This window comes from Aotus nancymaae, unplaced genomic scaffold (assembly GCF_030222135.1).
Source record: "Aotus nancymaae isolate 86718 unplaced genomic scaffold, 86718_ANA_hifiasm-v0.15.2.pri h1tg000059l, whole genome shotgun sequence".
Classification (NCBI taxonomy): domain Eukaryota; kingdom Metazoa; phylum Chordata; class Mammalia; order Primates; family Aotidae; genus Aotus; species Aotus nancymaae.
The window spans coordinates 1,451,744-1,472,094 of record NW_026988473.1 but is presented as its reverse complement, the minus strand read 5'-3'; the positions used below and the strand labels follow the sequence as shown (position 1 = coordinate 1,472,094).

The following is a 20,351-nucleotide window of genomic DNA, read 5'->3' as shown; positions in this document are numbered from 1 at the left end:
GTGTTATTTTGAAGTGTTGCTTACTTTCTAAAGAGTTGGGGCTTTTCCAGCTGTCTCTCTGCTACTGATTTCTAATTTAATTCCTCTGTAGTCTGAGAGCTTATTTTATATGATTTCTCTGCTTTAAAATGTGTTAAGTGTGTTTTATCACCCAGCATCATGTGGTCTATCTTGGTGGATGTTCCATGTACTCTTGAAAAGAATGTGGATTCTGCCCTTTTTGGGTGGAGTGTTCTAGAAATATCAGTTGGATCCAGTTGATTGATAGTGCCCATCAGGTTGTCTATATCCTTCCTTCCTGACCGCCTGCTTGAGCTGTCAGTTATTGATAGGAATGTGAAGTCTCCAACTCTAATGGTGGATTTGTTGATTTCTCCTAGTAGTTCTATCTTTTTCCCTCCTTCTACCCTTGATCCTCTTCTCCCCTTAGGGCTTCCTGGTGGTGGTGGTGGGAGAGTGAAGAACATGGGCTTTAGGGCCAAAGAGGCCAGGGTTCAAATCCTGACTCTGTCACTTCCCAGTTGAGTGAGCCTGGCTGGCGCCTGGCCGTCTCTGAGCCTCTACTTCTCTGTGAAATTGAGAGTACGTACCTAGCAGGCTGTCATGGGCATTAAGTAACAGGGCACTCCACCTGGACTCTGACACCTGATGCACAGGAATGCCAGCTGCTATGTCGTGGGTGTGGCAGTGGTAATAAAGTGACCATCTGTATCATCATCACAGTGAAGCCTGCCGGTCCGGGGCTTTCTGTCCGATGCCCCTGTGCTTCCAGGTGGCCTTGGGTCTTGTTGGTTCTGTGCTCAGCTCCCCTTCTTCTGTGGGAGCTCCTAGGGGCTCCGCTTCATCCTACACACAGCAGACCGCAGCACGGGCAGGCACTGCATGTAAGTGCTGGTTCTTTTTCTTTCTTTTTTCTTTTTCTTTTCTTGAGATGCAGTCTCATTTTGTTGCCCAGGCTGGAGTGCAATGGCACAATCTTGGCTCACTGCAGCCTCCACCTTCTGGGTTCAAGCGATTCTCCTGCCTCAGCCTCCCAAGTAGCTGGGATTACAGGCATGCGCCACCATGCCAGGCTAATTTTTGTACTTTTAGTAGAGACGGGGTTTCACCATGTTTGCCAGGCTGGTCTTGAACTCCTGACCTCGGGTGATACACCTGCCTTGGCCTCCCAAAGCGCTGCGATTGCAGGCATGAGCCACCACACCCAGAGTGCTGGTTCTTTTTAGCAGCTTGTCTTGCTGCTGCAGAGACTGGCCACGGCCCAGGAGCTTGGGGAGTAGGACTGCGGGGTGCTGCCTCACACCTCGAGTTTGGCCATGAGCAGAGGGGATCTTTTGTGACTGTCCCCTCCGGAGCTTCCTGGCAGCTTTGCTCCAAGTTCCAGCCCAAAAACTCAGGTGGATTTGCAACCCAAGGGTGTCTGTGCACCTCCCACGGATGCCCAAGCTGCCCTGGCTGAGAGATGGGGCTGTCAGAACAGTGCACCTTGGGCCTCCATGCCAGAGGCCATGCCCCTCCATCCACTGCCCCCTGGCCTGGGCTCCACGTCCTCCATGAGGGCTGGGCATGCAGCAGCACTCAGGGAACAGCAGAGTCCCAGGGGCTGGGGACACAGACAGACACAGACGCAGGCCACTGGCACAGAGAGGCCAGAGGAGCCCTTGGCTTCAAGGAAGCCCCCATTTCCTAGGGCTTCTCCCTCCTGCTTCGTGCAGAAAAATCGTAGAAAACAGGCTGGCCTCAGGAGGGGGATGCTGGGAAATCAGCCCAGGCCTTACTGAAAGCTGAGCAAAGCCCCTGCCAAGCTGAAATCTGATCAAGGAAAAAGCATCGGTTTCAAGCTGTCACGCTGCATCCAAGCCTTTGGATGTTTGGAACCCCCAGGCCTGCCCCGTAACTGCTGGGCTCACCCGGGTGACAGGGACTGTGGCACAGGGCTGGCCTCATTTTGAGATGGAGCCTCCCAGCTTGGGGACTTGAGGCCCCTTCCTCATGGCTCAAGAGATGTATATTTACTGCACAGGTGCTTGTCATTCTCTGGTGGCCACTTTGGGGAGATCACAGAAGGACAGGGCTCACTGAGGTCTCAGACATGGACCCTTTGATAGTGGCAGGAGCCAGGCCGGACAAGGGGCAGCTGGAGTCGCCTCAGCAGTGGCACCACCACTGCCGCTCAGCCCTTCCCTGAGCCGGGCGCACCCCTGGCTCTGGCCCCAGCGTCCCAGTTACAACTCACAGGAGCTTGTGGCACACAGAGGCTGCTTCTGATTGAGAGAAGAGGTCGGAGGCTTTGGGAGGCTGAGGGGCTGCTCAGTTTCATAGCTGCTGAGGGAGGCTTGGGCTCCATCTCAGGCCTGCCCTGCACCCCCCTCACCCTCCAGCCACCGGCTCCCTGTCTCCCCCGTGGCCAGGCACAGCTTGCAGACATCTGTCATTGGCTCCTCTCAGCTGCCGTGGGCCGACCCTGGTGTGTCCTCCCGTGGCCAAGCCCAGCCGTGGGCCGACCCTGGCGTGTCCTCCCGTGGCTGAGTCCAGTGGGGACAGCAGCTTCCTTTTATTTCTCCCATCTTTGATCGGCCCCCTCCCCTGTGCCACAGTCCCTGTCACCCGGGTGAGCCCAGCAGTTACGGGGCAGGCCTGGGGATTCCAAACATCCAAAGGCTTGGATGCAGCGTGACAGCTTGAAACTGATGCTTTTTCCTTGATCGGATTTCAGCTTGGCAGGGGCTTTGCTCAGCTTTCAGAGAGGCCTGGGCTAATTCCCCAGCACCCCCTTCCTGAGGCCAGCCTCTGTTTTCTGTGATTTTCTGCACAAAGTGGGAGGGAAGAGTCCCAGGAAATGGGGGCTTCCTCGAAGCCGAGGGCTCCTCTGACCCCTTGGTGCCAGCGCCCCGCGTCTTTGTCTGTCTGTCGTGTCCTCAGCCTCTGGGACTCTGCTGTTCCCTCAGTGCTGCTGCATGCCCAGCCCACACTGAGGACCTGGAGCCCAGAGGGGCAGGATGGCCTCCACGCTCACCCGTAGGAAGTAGCCTCCACCCTCTGATGATCCTCCACTGGGCAGCCTCCCCCTCCTCCGCCTCGCTGCCCTCTCCCAGGGCGTCCTCGGCCCTCCTGCCTGTGCTTTGTCCCATCTTTGCAGGCGCCTGGGATGTGCTGACCGGTCCTCCGCTGGCTCCTGCCTTGCTGTGGGCATACTGGCCACCACAGAGGCATGATCCTGCTTCTCTGGCAGCCCCATACCCACAGCAGGTGTGGCTGCCAACCCCCTGCCTGCCTTCTCCCGCTCTGGTCCCGAGGAGGGCACAGTGTGCACTCAGGTGTGGCTGAGCAGGCGTGTGTTGAACGGTGGAGGAAGGACTGCTTGCTCTAGTCAGGGCCGAACTTCCCACCCTGAGCGTTTCCGCTGTATTCAGTGCAGCGCCTGCTGCTTAAAGCTCGGATCGCCAGTCAGCCCCCTTTCCCTTCTGCGTTGAAAAGCAGACGGATGCCTGTCTTCTTGCAGCAAATGTGTATTCTCCCCCTCTTTGTTCTGGGCTAGGGCTGGAGGTGGGGCGGTGCCCAGGAGCTGCATCAGTGGAGGATGCATGGGTGCAGCACCTGCACAGCAGGAATGCGGAGCCGGTTCCAGTCCGTCTCCACTTCTGCTTGGAAGCCCGGACACGCTGCTGCCTGGGTTTTGCTGGGTGGGGCTGCGTGTGATGCTCTCCTCTGTCCCTTCCCCAGAGCCGCCCACCTGCTCCCCTGACCAGTTTGCATGTGCCACCGGGGAGATCGACTGCATCCCTGGGGCCTGGCGCTGCGACGGCTTTCCCGAGTGTGACGACCAGAGTGATGAGGAGGGTTGCCCCGTGTGCTCCGCCGCCCAGTTCCCCTGCGCCCGGGGCCAGTGCGTGGACCTGCGCCTGCGCTGTGATGGCGAGGCCGACTGTCAGGACCGCTCAGACGAGGCCGACTGTGACGGTGAGGCCCTCCCCGCCAAGACCCTGGCCCTGCCCTCTGGGATAAGGAGCTTGGGGCTACCTCCAGCCTCAAAGGAGTTGGGACTGAAAAACCTTTGCTTAGAGGGAGTTCACCAAGTCTGTCTTTTAGGCCCAACAAGGAAAACTCTGCACTCTCACCCGTCCTGTCCCACCAGGCAGTATGGCTTGAAGGCGGACTGTGAGGGTCTATCTCAGCTTCCTGCATTAGCTCAGGAGTTTCACAGAAATCTGAAGCACATTTGGTGGTGGGCTGCAGAGGCCCCGGCTCACACCCCGGTAAATCCCTCCTGAACACAGGGCTGTCTCTACTGAGCAGTCTGTGGGGTCGTGCTTAAGCCTGAGTGGGTTCTATCAACTGTAGAATCAGGAGTTATAAAGAGATTTGCTCAGGCATCCTGGGCCCTCACTGACCAGCAGGATCTCCCTTTAGATCTTGATAATGAGACACATCTCTTCCGTGCCCCCTCTTTTCTTTTTTTTTTAAGACAAGAGTCGGGCTGGGCGCGGTGGCTCACGCCTGTAATCCCAGCACTTTGGGAGGCCGAGGCGAGTGGATCACGAGGTCAAGAGATCGAGACCATCCTGGTCAACATGGTGAAACCCCGTCTCTACTAAAAATACAAAAAATTAGCTGGGCATGGTGGCGCGTGCCTGTAATCCCAGCTACTCGGGAGGCTGAGGCAGGAGAATTGCCTGAACCCAGGAGGCAGAGGTTGCAGTGAGCCAAGATCGCGCCATTGCACTCCAGCCTGGGTAACAAGAGTGAAACTCCGTCTCGGGAAAAAAAAAAAAGACAAGAGTCTTGCTCTGTTACCCAAGCTAGATTGTCCTGGTGCAATCTTGGCTCACTGCAAACTCTGCCCCTGGGGTTCAAGTGATTCTCCTGCCTCAGCCTCCCGAGTTGTGGGATTACAGGCACGCACCACCATGACCGGCTGATTTTTGTATTTTTAGTAGAGACGGGGTTTCACCATGTCGGCCAGGCTGGTCTTGAACTCCTGACCTCAGGTGATCACCTCCTCAGCCTCCCAAAGTGCTGGGATTACAGGCATGAGCCACTGCACCCGGCCTGAGTTTTCCTTTTATAAATGACCTGCTTGGTTGGTGGCCTGCCACGTCTTGTCAGCATCTCCGGCCCAGGACTGCCGAGGAGCTGTCAATGCCCTGCCTCTCCCAAAGCCACCGGCTCTGTTAGGTAACACAGATGGGGTCTGGCCACTGTCCTACGTCCTCATTCACAAGGAGCAGACATTTCGTAGAAGATGAGGGCCTGGGAGTAGCCTCCCGGCATGTTTTTCTATAAAGGCACACTGGCTAAGTCCTTCCAGCTCATTGACTGTTTGAGAATTTGATGGGAGTCTGTAAACTAAGGGCCCAGGGGCCAAATCCAGCCCGCCACCTAGTTTTGTAGGTAAAGTTTTCTTGGGGCACCGCCACACCCATTCATTCATTTATCTCATGTCTGTGACTGCTTTCATGCCAAAGGCAGGAGAGCCAAGTGGTTATGCTGGAGACGTACAGCCTTCAAATCCCCGGTCCTCATGTCTGGCCCTTGACAGACAAGGCTTCCCCAGCCCTGCTGTGCACCCTGGCCTGGCACCTGCTGTTGGTGATTTCAGCTCGCAGGCTCCGTGGTTAGAAATTTTCCCTGCGTTTGTCCATTTTTTGTTGCTATGAAGGAGTACCTGAGGCCGGTGGGTTAGGAAGGAAAGAGGTCTGTCTGGCTCATGTTCTGCAGGCAGCATCAGCACGGCACCCGCATCTGTGCAGCTTCTGGTGAGGCCGCAGGAAGCTTTGACTCTTGGTGGGAGCAGGTGCATCACATGGTGAGAGAGGGAGCAACAGAGAGAGAGGGAGGGAGACCGACAGCACCTCTCCCTCTAGTTCTCACCTTGAGAGGAGATGCCAGGCTCCTTTAAGCAACCAGCTCCCATGTGAACCACAGTGAGAGCCCACTCGTTACTGCAGGGAGGGCACCAACCTGTTCCTGAGGCATCTGCTCCCATGACCCAAACACTGCCCACCAGGCCCTACCTCCAACCTTGGGGGTCATGTTTCATTTTATTTTATTTGTACTTGAGAAAGAATCTCGCACTGTCACCCAGGCTGGAGTGCAGTGGCGCCACCATCTAGACTCACTGCAACCTCCGCCTCCCTGGTTCAAGTGATTCTCCTGCCTCAGCCTCCTGAGTAGCTGGGATTACAGGCATGCACCACCATGCCTGGCTAATTTTTGTATTTTTAGTAGAGGTGGGGTTTCACTGTGTTGGCCAGGCTGGTCTCGAACTCCTGACCTCAAGCGATCCACCCACTTGAGCCTCCCAAAGTGCTGGGATTACATGCATGAGCCACCACGCCCAATGAGGGTCACATTTCAGTTGCGATTTGGAGGGGCAGACTTGGGAACCATCTGCGCCCCCTAGTCCCACTCCAGCTGCCCCTCCTGTATGCCCTGAGGCACTGGTGGCAGGCCCTGGCTGCATGCTCCGTTTCAGAAGCTTTCTTCCCTTCTCGGTTACCAGAAAATTGTGGCATCCATTATAAGGACAGGGTCCCTTATCTCCTGTTCCCAGGGTGGGACCCCTGGGGCAGGGCAGGCGGGGAACTTAGCAAGCTCCCTGGGGCGGGCACGGCTATGGCTCCCTCCAGGTGGGCATCTGGGGAGGGGAGGAGGCAGCGGTCTGCACCCTGGCTTGCTCTTCCTCCCTGGCCAGAGGCCGTGGCTGCACTGCTCCCGTGTGGATTGGCTGCACCTCCAGTGAGTTCTGCTCCCTCCCCTCCCCGCAAGCTCTGCTGGGCACCACTGCCCTCCTCGGCCCCCACTCTCAGGAGGCGAGACTCTTCATGGCAATTCTTGTCCTTGGCACCCACCCCCCAGCCTGGTAGAGCCTTGGGCAGGGTCTACTGCTACCCGCATGGCTCGGACCTTCCCACAGTAGACACCTGGCAAATACCTCTTGGGGGTGGTGGCAGGAGGTGCGTTGAGGTCTCAGCCCTGGCAGTCGCTCCCCTACTCGGCATAGGCCTCACCACATGGGTCCTTGAGGGAGGGTGGAGACTGCACTAGACCACTCCCCCAGTCCTAGAAAGGGTCCCATCCGTCTGCTCTGTTTGGAGCCCAGACCTTGGTTGCTGGGCCCTGTGTGGCGGGCAGGGGGCACCCTCCAGCCTCTCTGAGTGTGCAGCCCCTCCTTGCAGCCATCTGCCTGCCCAACCAGTTCCGGTGTGCCAGCGGCCAGTGCGTCCTCATCAAGCAGCAGTGCGACTCCTTCCCCGACTGCATCGATGGCTCTGACGAGCTCATGTGTGGTGAGCCAGCCTCTGGCATGGGGAGGGGGCGTCGGGCTGGGTTCCCCCAGGAGCTCGGGGTCTAGGGAAGGTCTCATACCTTCCCAGTGGGGATGGGGGCTGTGTGAGAGACTCAGGTAGCTGGGAGGCTCCTTGCGGGAGGCAGGGAAGCCTTTCCGAGGGCAGCGGCCAGAAGGAGAGACTGTGAGCTGTGGGCTGGATGGCCATGGAGTCCGCCTCAGCGGGTGGGGCTGACTGTGCCCAGGTGCCTGCAGCACGCACCCACCCACGGGACCTTGCTCATCGACATCCGTCAGGCAGCAAGATTAGCCCTGAGGGCTGCAGTGATCCCACTCCCTGACGGCTTACTATCTGGCTGAGGAGAGGGGATATTCACATATGCACGTGTGTTCACATGTGTACACATGTACATGACACGTCCCACATGCTCCTCAAGTAACATGACCTGTGCAGTCATGGATATAGGACCTAGGGGATAGGAGGCCAAGGCAGTCAGGAAAGCTTCCTGGAGGCAGTGGCTCCTGAAAGCCTGTCTGATTCAGGCAGGAAGGGAGCTGAGTTCAGATAGGAAATAGGAATGAGTCATTGAGTCTGGGGACCACTGCCAAGAAACCTGGGCTGAGAGCTCTTCTCTTCTGGCTGCAGCAGGGAGAGAAGTCTGGAGGAGGACAAGGGGACTTCCTCAAGGGACTCCCTGTGTGCTCTGGCACCTTCATGCCAGGTCAGGCTTGGGGCCTGAAGGCAGCAGTGGGGGTCACCAAGGGTCACCTCCTCTGCTGGGTAGGTTCCCAGTCTGACAGGCCTGTGCCCAGGCCTCCAGCATGGCTGTGGGCCCCTGCTGTGGGGGCGCTGTTGGTGCGCAGCCAGGCCTCGCTTGGAGCCCGCACGCTTCCTCCCATTCCTCTGACATCACGGACGCCCTCAGGATCGCTGGGCCGACCTTGTGGGAGAGTGAATGTGGCTTTTGCCAAAGCCGAGTCTGGAGCCTGGAAACGTCCTCCAGGGCAGCCTTGAGAGTGGGGGGGGGCACAAGGAGCCCGCCCAGCAGAGCCTGTGCCTCCTGTGGCCTGGGGGGTAGCACCAGGGGCCGCCTGGCTTTGCACTTTCACCAGCATCACCTGGGCTGGCCAGGGCGCACTCCCTTCCGCCACCACTGAGGGCCCTGGTGAAGGAGCGAATACCAGGTTGCCTTGGTAGGGATGTGTTGAGGGCTGTGGGGAGTTGGACAGGGGCTGGGGTCGGAGTTGGCGGGGAGATGGGGAGGGCGGCGGCTGTGCAGGCTGAAAGGCCGTGTTGCCCTGAGGTCCAGGATCCCCAGGCCTAGCCTCCCAGCACCCCTGCTTTCTCCACACCCTCCACCAGTGGCAGAGCCAGCCCCTTCAGGGTGCATAATGTCGGCCACCTCTTTCTGTCTCTGGCAGAAATCAACAAGCCGCCCTCAGACGACACTGGAGCCCACAGCAGTGCCGTCGGGCCTGTCATCGGCATCATCCTCTCCCTCTTTGTCATGGGTGGCATCTACTTTGTGTGCCAGCGTGTGGTGTGCCAGCGCTACACGGGGGCCAACGGGCCCTTCCCACACGAGTATGTCAGCGGGACACCGCACGTGCCCCTCAATTTCATAGCCCCGGGTGGTTCCCAGCATGGCCCCTTTACAGGTAAGGAGCCTGAGGTATGAAAAGACCCAGAGGAGGCGGGAGAGCAGTCTGGCCAGCTTTGGGGAGTGGATCAGGGACACGCTACCTTGGGCCCTCTTGTGCGTGTGGCAGACGTCGCTAATCGATCATGGCATTCAGGCTTTCCTGCTGAGCCTGTACTTGTCAGCAGAATCCTTCAACACAGAGGCCTGCATGGCTGCAGCAACCCACCCTTTGGCACTGTAGGTGTGGGGGAAACTCCTTAGACTTGACCTTCAGTATTCTAGTGGGACATGTGCTGCGTTGTCCACAAATCCTCATGTCCTCTAGAAATGAATGTGGGGCAGCTGGGCGCTCTCTAGAGCTGAAGGAGCCACTCTGTACCATAAGCAGCTTTGTCCTGAATGTGGCTGGAACTTGTGGCTGAGCATGGTTATAGTTCCTATGTGGCCCAGGCACCAGGAAGGCAGGCTGTGTTTGTAGATGGCGGGGTGGCCGCACCGCAGAGCTGCACCACGCTGGTTTGTATCATATGGGTGACCGTGGTATGTCTAAGAAGGTAGAGTCCCTGTGAGGTCTGCAGGTGCCTGCACGGCTCCAGCCACCTTAAGGACTGCCTCTGCCCACCCAGCCCTGAGTTCCCTCTCCCCTGTTCTATCCTGCTGCCACCCCAAGCCAGCCTCATTGGGAGACCGTTGGATGGCAGGTGTAGATGTGACCTGCTTCTCTCTGGGGAGCAGGGTTATCAGGCTTCTCAAGAGCTCTTGGAGCCGGGCGCGGTGGCTCATGCCTGTAATCCCAGCATTTTGGGAGGCCAAAGCAGGCGAATCATGAGGTCAAGAGATCGAGACCATCCTGGCCAACGTAGTGAAACCCCGTCTCTAGTAAAAATACAAAAATTAGCTGGGCGTGGTGGTGGGCACCTGTAGTCCCAGCTACTCAGGAGGCTGAGGCAGGAGAATCGCTTGAACCTGGGAGGCAGAGGTTGCAGTACTGAGATTGCATTACTACACGCCAGCCTGGCGACAGAGCCAGACTCTGTCTCAAAATAAAAAAGCTCCTGGAAGCCTGCAGTGGTGACACCATCATGGTCACAACAGCCCTCAGAGAACGGGGCCCTGTCTGTTCCCTGCCCCAGCTACAGGCCCCTTGGGGGAGGTATCATGTGTCTCTCGTTTCGCAGATGAATCCTGGAGAGCTCACCCTGGCAGTGGCCAGAGAGGCCTGCAGCAGAGGGAGGGGGCACATCTTCGACAGGACACACTGACCTGGTCTAGGTCTCATGGGTAGTGGGAGCCGAGGGGACTGCCCTGTGTCTGTGGGGTGGCTCAGCTGAGCCTCGAAGCCACCTGACTCCCCGTCCCTTCCCTGCAAGGCATCGCATGTGGAAAGTCCATGATGAGCTCTGTGAGCCTGATGGGGGGCCGGGGCGGGGTGCCCCTCTACGACCGGAACCACGTCACAGGGGCCTCGTCCAGCAGCTCATCCAGCACGAAGGCCACGCTGTACCCACCGGTGAGTGGTGGGGCTGGGGAGGGGCGGGGCGGGGCGGGATGTGTCTGTGGCCCCTCCCGCCGTCAGTGCCGGCCAGAAGAGGCTTCTCGGGTTCTTGGGGGCTGCCTCCCGCCGCCTCTGAGGCATGCATGCTTTCTTCCCTCTCCACAAACATTCTGCTTTCTTCTTTAATGACATTGTTGTCTGTGGATACTCTGAAAACCACACAAAAATATAAAGAGCTGAAATCTCACCCAAATCCACCTCCTAGAATGGCTGTGGGGCCACGTCAGCATCCAGGTGGCCGCCTGTTGCACACGGCCAGCCCAGTGATGGCCGCCTGCACCAGGCCCGTGTGCCCTCTGTGAGCTTCCCCTCAGCGTGCCCGCCACAGACTCCCTGTTCTCCCAGCTAGGAAAACAGCTGGATGGTTTTGTATAGGACAGACACACACGGTGATTTTCGTGGCTAAAATCCTTCCTGGAGCTCTCAGTAGGCTGAGGGGCTGGCTCTCGCTGATCCACACCCTCCGAGTGAAGTGAGTGTGAAGAGGATAAACTGGGGAGAACGCCCGTTTCTGAGCACAGCCCCAGGGTGCCAAGGCAAGCTTGGTGCCTGGATGTGAACCCCTGTGTGTTGACATGCTTTGAACACTTTTCATTTCTTCCACAATCCAGTTCCTGCAGCTGTTTGCCCCTAAGGTAAAGCCAGCCCGCTCCGCTTCCTTTGGGGCCTCGCCAGGTTTCCCCATCTTGCCAGTGCACCCCATCTCGCCAGGGCGCCCCACCTCGCCAGGGCTGGTTCTTCCTGCCCTTCTGAGTGTCCCTCACATATGGGGTCTTCTCTTCTTTGTTTCTTTCTTGTTTTTTTTGAGACAGGGTCTCGCTCTGTTACTCAGGCTGGAGTGCAGTGGCGCCATCGTGGCTCACTCACATCTCGGCCTAGGCTCAAGCGATCCTCCCATCTTAGCCCTCAGGTAGCTAGGACTGCGCGCATGCGTCCCCATGCCCAGCTAATGTTGACATTTTTTGCAGAGATAAAGTTTCACTCTGTTGCCCAGGCTGGTCTCAAATTACTGGCCTCCAGCGATCCTCGCGCCTCAGCCTCCCAAGGTGTTGGGATTACAGGCGTGAGCCACAGGACCTGGCCTGGGTGTTGTCTTCTTATTGCACCTGACCGTGGTGGGCCCTGGGAAGGAAGGAGCCGAAGACGGTTACCCTTGGTTTCTTGGACAGGAACTGAGTCTTCTGGAGGCTCCAGGGCCTGGCTGTGTTTGGGGACAAAGGGAGCTGGGAGCCAGAAGCCGAGAGTTGAAACTTCTCCGCTCCTGCTGCTGCAGCAGCACTACCTAACCAGCCAGGGGTGCCAGAGCTTGGCCACTCCTGCTGCTGCAGCACCACCTAACCAGCCAGGGGTGCCAGAGCTTGGCCACTCCTGCTGCTGCAGCACCACCTAACCAGCCAGGGGCGCCAGAAAGCCGAGCTCGGCCACTCCTGCTGCTGCAGCACCACCTAACCAGCCAGGGGCGCCAGAAAGCCAAGCTCGGCCGTGCACACAGCAGGAGGCTCAGGAAATGGAATTCTCCTTTCCTGTTCTCCCTTGGGAGCTGGGAGGAGCTTATCAGGCAATAAGAGATGGCACTGACCCGCCAGCTATTTTTTTAAATCACTTGATTGTTTAACCATACAACTCACCCACTTCAAAAAGTGTATGATTCAGGGGGTTTCAGGATATTCACAGATGTGTGCAACCCTCACCACGGTTAATTTTAGAACATTTTCCTACCTGTAAAAGAAACTCTGCATGAAGCCAGCTATTTTTAAATTAGCAAAGTTAGGCTGGGCGTGGTGGCTTATGCCTGGAATCCCAGCACTTTGGGAGGCTGAAGTGGGCAGATCACAAGGTCAAGAGATTGTGTCCTGGTCAACTTGGTGAAACCCCATCTCTGCTAAAAACACAAGAATTAGCCAAGTGTGGTGGCGGGTGCCTGTAATCCCAGCTACTCGGGAGGCGGAGGCAGAAGAATTGCTTGAACCCAGGAGGCAGAGGTTACAGTGAGCCTAGATAGTGCCACTGCACTCCAGCCTGGCTACAGAACTTGATTCTATGTCTCAAAAAAAAAAAATTAGCAAAGTTATTTTGCATCTGTTAAATATATGTTCATGGCACAAAATTCAAGTGGTATAGAAGAGCCTGCAGTCCAGAGGGACCCCCGCCCCCATGACCCCAAGCAAGACGCCCCAGGAGGCACGACCTCCTATGGTGTGTTTCTGTACGTCCCCCCAGGAGTAATCTGTGCATATGCAAGCACACAAGATCATGGACTTTGTTTTCCCGCAAAAAGATAATTGTAGATTTATGTGCAGCTGTGAGAAGTAGCACAGACCCATTTACCCTCCGCCTGGTTTACCACCGTGCTGCCATCCTGCATGACTTCCGTGCCTGTCATAAGCAAGACGCGGATACGATCTTCTGACCTTACTCGGATGGACATAGGTGTTTTTTGTTTGTTTTTGAGACATGGTCCCCTCTTTTACCCAGTGGGAGCACAGTGGCACAATCTCAGCTCACTGCACCCTCAAAACTCCTGGGTTCAAGCGATTCTCCTGCCTCAGCCCCACAGGTAGTTGGGACTGCGGGTGTGCCCCACCATGCTAGGCTACTCTAAATTTTTTTGTAGAGACGAGGTCTCACTATATTGCCTAGGCTGGTCTTGAACTCTTAAGCTAAAGTGATCCTCCTGTCTCAGCCTCCCAAAATGTTAGGATTACAGGCGTGAGCCACTGTGCCTGGCTGACATACGTGTTTTCGTAAGCCCGAGAGACAGCATCTGAAGAGTCAGCACTGAGCCTTGGCTTTTGCTACTAACGACATATAAAGGCTGGTGTTATGCTGGGCATGGTGGCTCACACTGGTAATCCCAGCACTTTGGGAGGCTCTGGGAGGGCGGATCATGAGGTCAGGAGATGGAGACTATCCTGGCCAACATGGTGAAACCTTTCTCTACTTAAAAAAGGAAAAAAGAAAAAATTAGCTGGGCATGGTGGCGCACGCCTGTAGTCCCAGCTACTTGGGAGGCTGAGACAGGAGAATCGCTTGAAACTGGGAGGCGGAGGTTGCAGTGAGCCAGGATTGCGCCACTGCACTCCAGCTTGGCAATAGAGAACGACTCGTCTCAAAAAAAAAAAAAAAGGCTGGTGTTCTGAGTATTTCAGGGGCTCCTGGCTGCCGTGTGCACCCTGCCTAGAACTCTGCCTTAACTCATCTCCTGGTGGTGCTGCCGTTTTCCTCATTTTGCAGCAAGGAGACCGAAGAACTAAGCGTTATCCACTGGCCTGAGTCGTCGGGTCGGTAGGCAGTGGGGCCAGGCTGGCCAGCTCACAACCACCTTCTCCTCTACTTCCCCCGCACCCTGAAGTTTGTTCTGCTTTGAGGGCAGAGCTGTCACATTCTTGGTGGCTGAACAGCGCTCCATGTCAGGTGTGGCTGGGCGTGGCTGGGCTGCCACTGGAGGACATCAGGATCCCCTCTCCTGCTGTAGTGGAGCCTTGGCCATTTTAACCGCTCTTGCCAAGTGGCCCTCTGAAGGGGACAGTCCATCTTTTTTCAGCAGAGGGCCACACTGGCTCATGCCTGTAATCCCAGCACTTTGGTAGGCCAAGGCGGGTAGATCATGAGGTCAGGAGTTCGAGACCAGCCTGGCCAACATGATGAAACCCCGTCTCTACTAAAAACACAAAAATTAGCTGGGCATGGTGGCGCATGCCTGTAATCCCAGAGGTTGTAGTGAGCTGAGATGATGCCATTGCACTCCAGCCTGGGCGACAGAGAGAGACTCTATCTCAAAAAAAAAACAAAAAACGCAGGAATAGCAGATGGGCTGAGGTGGAGCCTCCCCACACCCCACCTGGGCCGAGATCCAGTCCTCGTCGAAGAGGGCACGGCCGGGGTCCCTGGACGTCCGAGACGCTGCCGAGGCGCTGTTCTGGCGGATCTTGCCAGAAGTCTGCCAGTGCAGATTTGGACAGAATCTCACCTTTGCCTTGGGATGCAGGAAACAAACCAGGTCTGGTTAAGTTCATGGGACGAGGTGGAAACAGACCCCATAGGCTGGGGCATGGGCAGCTGCAGGAAGCCCTTTCTGCTGCCTCCCTATCTGGTTTCTTCTTTGAAACACCCCCTGAAACGCCCCCAGTCTTGCACCCTCCTGATGTTGGGGTTAAATCCTGAGGAATCCCTAGGCTGGCTCTCTGGACCAAGGAGGACCCTCCCCAGAAAGAACAGGGCCCAGTGCTGCTTCCTAAAGGGCAGGGGAAGGGCCTGGGCACTCCCCATAGGCTACCTGCCAGCCATCAGGATAGCCCCAGGAAGCAGGCCTTCGCAAGCCCATTTCATTACTTTATTCTATTATTTTATTTTTATTTATTTGTTTTTAAGACAGAGTCCTGATCTGTCGCCCAGGCTGGAGTGCAGTGGTGGAATCTCAACTCACTGCAGCCTCCGCCTCCTAGGTTCAAGGGATTCTCCCACCTCAGACTCTCATGTAGCTGGGATTACGGGTGCCTGCCACCACGCCCGGCTAATTTTTGTATTTTTAGTAGAGACGAGATTTCACCATGTTGGCCAGGCTGGTCTCAAACTCCTGGCCTCAAGTGATCCACCCACCTCGGCTTCCCAAAGTGCTGGGTCGAGCCTGTTTTAAAGATGAAGAAACTGAGGCTGAGACAGGTGAAGTCCCTCCCCAGGGATCCTGCTGCAGCCGGAAGGTGGTAAAACAGGACTTCACCCAGGTGTGTCTGGCGTGAAAGGCTGTGCCCTCGTACCACACTGGGGGCCCGGGAGAACTGAGTCCCTCGGAGCATAATTGACAGCTCCGTTCCCATTACTCGTAGGCCATATGCTTTCCAGGATGGCCTCGGGAGACCCACCTAAGCCCCACGCCCTTTGGGAAGCTGCATGTTGGGTTGGGGTGCCGTCAGCGGCACTTGCTGGAAGGTGCAGACCTGTGTGGGTGTCCGGGCCCAGGTCCCCTGCTCCCTTCATCCCTTTGTAGGGCTGGTTGTGTGCTGCCCAGCCCCGGAGGGTGAGTTCGCATGGTGGATTTGTCTACTATCCCGGCTTTGGGGCTAGTGTCAGTGCAGGCCCTTGTGAAAGGCATGCCTGTGTCTGGAGTGGGGCCGTGGCCCCTCCCTCAGCGTGGCGACCTCTGTTCATGGGTCACGGCTTCAGCAGGGACATGGAGCCCTCAAGTGTTTGGAACAAGGGTGTGACTGCAGGAGCGGGAGTGTGCGCGATGGAGGGAGGAGGTGCAGGAGGAAGGGTCAGAAGGACAGTTCCTGGGAAGGTCCCTGAGGAGCCTGGTGAGGTGCTCACTGGTGTGGGGGACACTCAGGGCCTGTGGGGACATCTCCCACTGCTGGGGGGCTGGCCACAAAGGGGCTGGCTGAAGTCCCATCTCTGCCTTCACAGCTCAGCATCTGGTCACAAGGCAGGTACTCAGGAGTGGTGCAGGCATCTGGGGCCAAAAGTGCCTGGGTTTCCTTTGCCTCTGATCAAGATGACCTTTGGGGCAGGTGACTGCTGCTACTGCCCCTCCTGTCCCCAAGATTCGCCAACTGGCCAGAGAAAGGGGTCCCAGGAAGCGGGGGGACCAGACGTCCTCCCTGCAAGAAAAGCCTGAGGGGTGTGGGAAGGAAGAAAAGAAGGAAGGAGGGAGGCAGGAAAGGAAGCAAGAAAGGAAGGGGAGGGAAGGAGGGGAGAAGGGAAGGAGAGAGGGAGGGGAGGAGAGGAGGAAGGAGGAGGGAGAGCCCGGGGTCACCCTGGCTTGGCTGTCCTCAGATCCTGAACCCACCACCCTCCCCGGCCACGGACCCCTCGCTGTACAACATGGACATGTTCTACTCTTCAAACATTCCGGCCACTGCGAGACCGTACAGGTAGGACGTCCCCCCACAGCCTTCCATGGCTCCTGGGTTCCCGCCAGCCTGTGGTGGGGGTGCCGTGTCCCCATGCCACTGGTGACGGGTTCATGGGCAGGTGCCAGGCCCAGCCCCGCCTCCCTCTGCTCTGCCAGTCACAGTAGGCTGCCTCCCCAGCCAACCCAGCAGGGCCTGCATGTTTGGTTCAGAACCCCACAGAACCCCACATTCTGAGCTGCGCTTCAGGATGCACCTGTGGGGAGCTGGGACATGCCTGTGGCACCGTGGGCCCTGAACGATGCCACAGGGGCATTCCCACCCCACCCGACTTCCCACTGCAGGGAGGCCGAGGCACAGGGGCCAAGGGCTTGGGCTCCAGGGTCAGACTGTGTGTTGAGTCCAGGTGTGGGACTCTGGCCATCAAGATGGCCCCTCAGTGGCTTGGTCTTCTTATGATGGGACAAGTCTGTGAAGGCTGCTGCAGCACCCACCATAGACCCCCAGTCGTGTGACATCACCAGGACGGTCCAGGTGGCTCACTTGCCATAGTGGCCTGTTTGAGCCCGGGAAACCCACGGGGCTGCTCAGCTGGACACCAGTCCCCGAGCTGCCCATGCTGGGGTCACAGGCCCCACCTCCCTGGATGGGGAGGGGCACCTGAGCGTATGGAGAAGTGGGACCCAGGTGCACTGGTCTCTGCAGGAGCTGAATGAGAGCCTGGGAGGGGCAGGGTGAGCCTCCTGACCTTTAACCCACTGGTGCCAGCCAACATGGCCCACCTGCCAGCTGCACTGGGCCCCACCCCCAGGGGTGATGGAGTGGGATGGGGTGGGCCTGGGCCAGGCCACCTCCGGACCATGCATCCTTATTGCTTGGGGCCGTGGAGCCTCAGGGCCTCCTGAGTGTGGTGCCGCCTGCCACCTAGTGGTCATTTCTATGAACTCCCAGGCCTGGCTGGGGAGCTGGAACTGCAGCCCCCATTTCCATCCCCCTCTGGGTCTGGCCACCTCCCTGCTCAAGGAGCTGCAATGGCTCCCTGATGCCATCGTAGTATGTCAGACTGTCACAGTCTGTCCCAGCAGCCTCACAGAACACTGTCTCCAGAACTGGCACATCCACACCAGGTAGGCCAGTCTCACCAGGCCCCATCCCACCTCCCGCCTTTGCTCATGCTGTCCTGCTCCACGGCGGAGACATCTTCCCTCCGTGTCTGACCTCGCAGCAGCTGGGCCCCAAGAGGAGTATCCTGCTGCACGTTTCTCAACACCCGGTGTTACCTTCCCACCCGTCACAAGCCCCACTGTGACAGGACTGGGGCTCCCAAACACACCACGGTTCCCATCCTGGACTCACATAGCAGCATGCAGGGTTGCTGGGCCCCAGTTGGGTGCAGGCGGCCTCTAGGAGGACAGGAGACATCTCCCGAGTCAGGTTGCTTGAACTCAGGAAGGGAGCATTCCAGGCCCCTTGGTTGCCATGTTAGTCTGTTCTCATGCTGCGAATAAAGACATACCCGAGACTGGGTAATTATAAAGGAAAGGGGTTTAATGGACTCAGTTCCACATGGCTCGGGAGGCCTCACAATCATGGTAGGAGGCAAGGAGGAGCAAGTCACATCTTACACGGCCGCCGGGAAGAGAGAAGATGAGAACCAAGCTACAGAGGTTTCTCCTTCTGAAACTGTCAGATCTCTGGAGACTTATTCACTCCCACGAGAACAGTATGGGAGAAACCGCCCCCATGATTCAAGTAGCTTGCACTGGGTCCCTCCCACAACACATGGGAATTCTGGGAGTAGAATTCAAGATGAGATCTGGGTGGGGACACAGCCAGACCACACCAGTTGCCAGCCTTTACAGTAGCAACGTTATAGGGAACAGTTGTCCAGTCCCCTAGACTGGCACTGTTTCTGGCACTTTCCAGGCAGAATCTCATGTATCTGTCACAAGCCTCTTTTGAAATGTTTACTATTTTATCACCTTTTTTTTTTTTCTTTTTGAGATGGAGTCTTGCTCTGTCACCCAGGCTAGAGTGCAATGCGTGATCTCAACTCACTGCAATCTCTGCCTCCTGGTTCAAGCGATTCTCCTGCCTCAGCTTCCCGAATAGCTGGGATTACAGGCATGCACCGCTGCATCTGGCTTATTTTTGTATTTTTAGTAGAGATGGGGTTTCACCTTGTTGGTCAGGTTGGTCTCAAACTCCTGACCTCGTGATCCTCATGCCTCGGCCTCCCAAAGTGCTGGGATTACAGGCATGAGCCACTGTGCCTGACTCATCCCCCGCTTTTATCAGTGAGAAACTAAAGCTCAGAGAGGCGAAGTAGGCTCTGGGCCAAGGTCAGCTAGCAGGCTCTGGAGGCCTTGTTCTCAGAGGCAGCCTTGCCAGGGCCCAGGCTTGGCAGGCTACAGGGCAGGTACAGGCATGCCCATGGTAGAGGTGGGGCTGTTGAGGTGGGGCTCTCTGGAGAGGGTAAGTGGTGAGCCCAGGCCACACAGCAGGGTGGGTCCAGAGTCAGGCCTGCCTCTTCTAGAGCGGAGAGTGGACAGGTCTTTCTCATTCACAGCCCCGGGGCTGCTGTGCCCACCAGGGTGATGTGCCTCCTGCACCCACTCCTCTGCATGTGTCCCTTCCAGGCCTTACATCATTCGAGGAATGGTGCCCCCGACGACGCCCTGCAGCACCGACGTGTGTGACAGCGACTACAGTGCCAGCCGCTGGAAGGCCAGCAAGTACTACCTGGATTTGAACTCGGACTCAGACCCCTACCCGCCCCCACCCACGCCCCACAGCCAGTACCTGTCAGCGGAGGACAGCTGCCCGCCCTCGCCCGCCACCGAGAGGAGCTACTTCCACCTCTTCCCGCCCCCTCCGTCCCCCTGCACGGACTCATCCTGACCTCGGCCGGGCCACCCGGCTTCTCTGTGCCCCTGTAAATAGTTTTAAATATGAACAAAGAAAAAAATATATTTTATGATTTTAAAAAATAAATATAATTGGGATTTTAAAAACATGAGAAATGTGAACAGTGATGGGGGTGGGCAGGGCTGGGAGAACTTTGTACAGTGGAGAAATATTTATAAACTTAATTTTTTAAAACAGAACTGCCATTCTTTTGTGCCCGTGTGCATTTGAGTTGCGTGTCCCTGTGGAGCGAATGCAGACCCCTGGAACACCATGAGGGTCCTCCCAAGGTGCAAGGCATCCTTCCGTCCAGCTCCAGCAGTGAAGGGCTGGGGCCTCGGGCAGAGGCTGACATCTCCCCTGGAATGCATCTCTGATCTGCAGGCCGGGCCGGCTTTATGTGTGTGTGACCTGTGCCATCAGAAAGGGCCCCGGTTTTTATCGTGCTGTGCTGTTTGTCTTACTCAGATTCTTAGTAATTTTTTTGAGACGTCTCTCTGTCACCCAGGCTGGGGTGCAGAGGCACGATCTCTGCTCACTGCAACTTCTGTTCCCTGGGTTCAAGGGTTCTCCTGCCTCAGCTTCCCAAGTAGCTGGGACTACAGGTGTGTGACACCACGCCTGGCTACATTTTTGTGTTTCTAGTAGAGATGGGGTTTTACCATGTTAGCCAGGATGGTCTTGATCTCCTGACCTCGTGATCTGCCCGCCTTGGCCTCCCAAAGTGTTGGGACTACACGCATAAGCCACCGCGCCTGGCCAGATTCTTAGTAGTTTTTAAGAAGGGGACCTTGCAGATTTTTAAGGGGACCCCTTAAAAAATCGATCCAAGATGGCTGATCACTAGCAGCTCGGGCACGTAGCTCCCAGTGAAAGCGCAGAGAACGAGAGGATGCCACACTTTCAGACGAATATTTGATGCTCACGGACCAAGAGATTCCCAGCGGAGGAGCCCCACAGGTCGCCAGAGCGACTCTTGTGGCCGGCACGGAGGTTTTGCTGGCGCCTTAGAGCTGCAGTTCTTGGTGCAGAGTCTGGAGATTCCCGGGCTTTAAGCACCATCAATCTTAACACCGCTGTTTTGGCCGGCGCAGTGGATTGCTCAGATT

At 57.0% G+C, this 20,351-nt stretch overlaps 1 protein-coding gene across 2 annotated transcripts in view; it reads left to right on the top strand.

The window, feature by feature from the left end:
* LRP5 (LDL receptor related protein 5) overlaps positions 1–19,349 on the top strand; it is a 136,077-nt gene extending 116,728 nt beyond the window's left edge. For both annotated transcript variants that reach the window (XM_064364661.1, XM_012452959.3), the window contains exons 18-23: positions 3,724–3,960; positions 7,179–7,289; positions 8,711–8,947; positions 10,302–10,441; positions 16,259–16,356; positions 18,975–19,349. In XM_064364661.1, the coding sequence (XP_064220731.1) occupies positions 3,724–3,960; positions 7,179–7,289; positions 8,711–8,947; positions 10,302–10,441; positions 16,259–16,356; positions 18,975–19,236 (1,085 nt within the window). In that variant the 3' untranslated portion in view covers positions 19,237–19,349. The remainder of the gene's footprint in view (positions 1–3,723; positions 3,961–7,178; positions 7,290–8,710; positions 8,948–10,301; positions 10,442–16,258; positions 16,357–18,974) is intronic.
* The last annotated feature ends 1,002 nt before the right edge of the window (positions 19,350–20,351 follow it).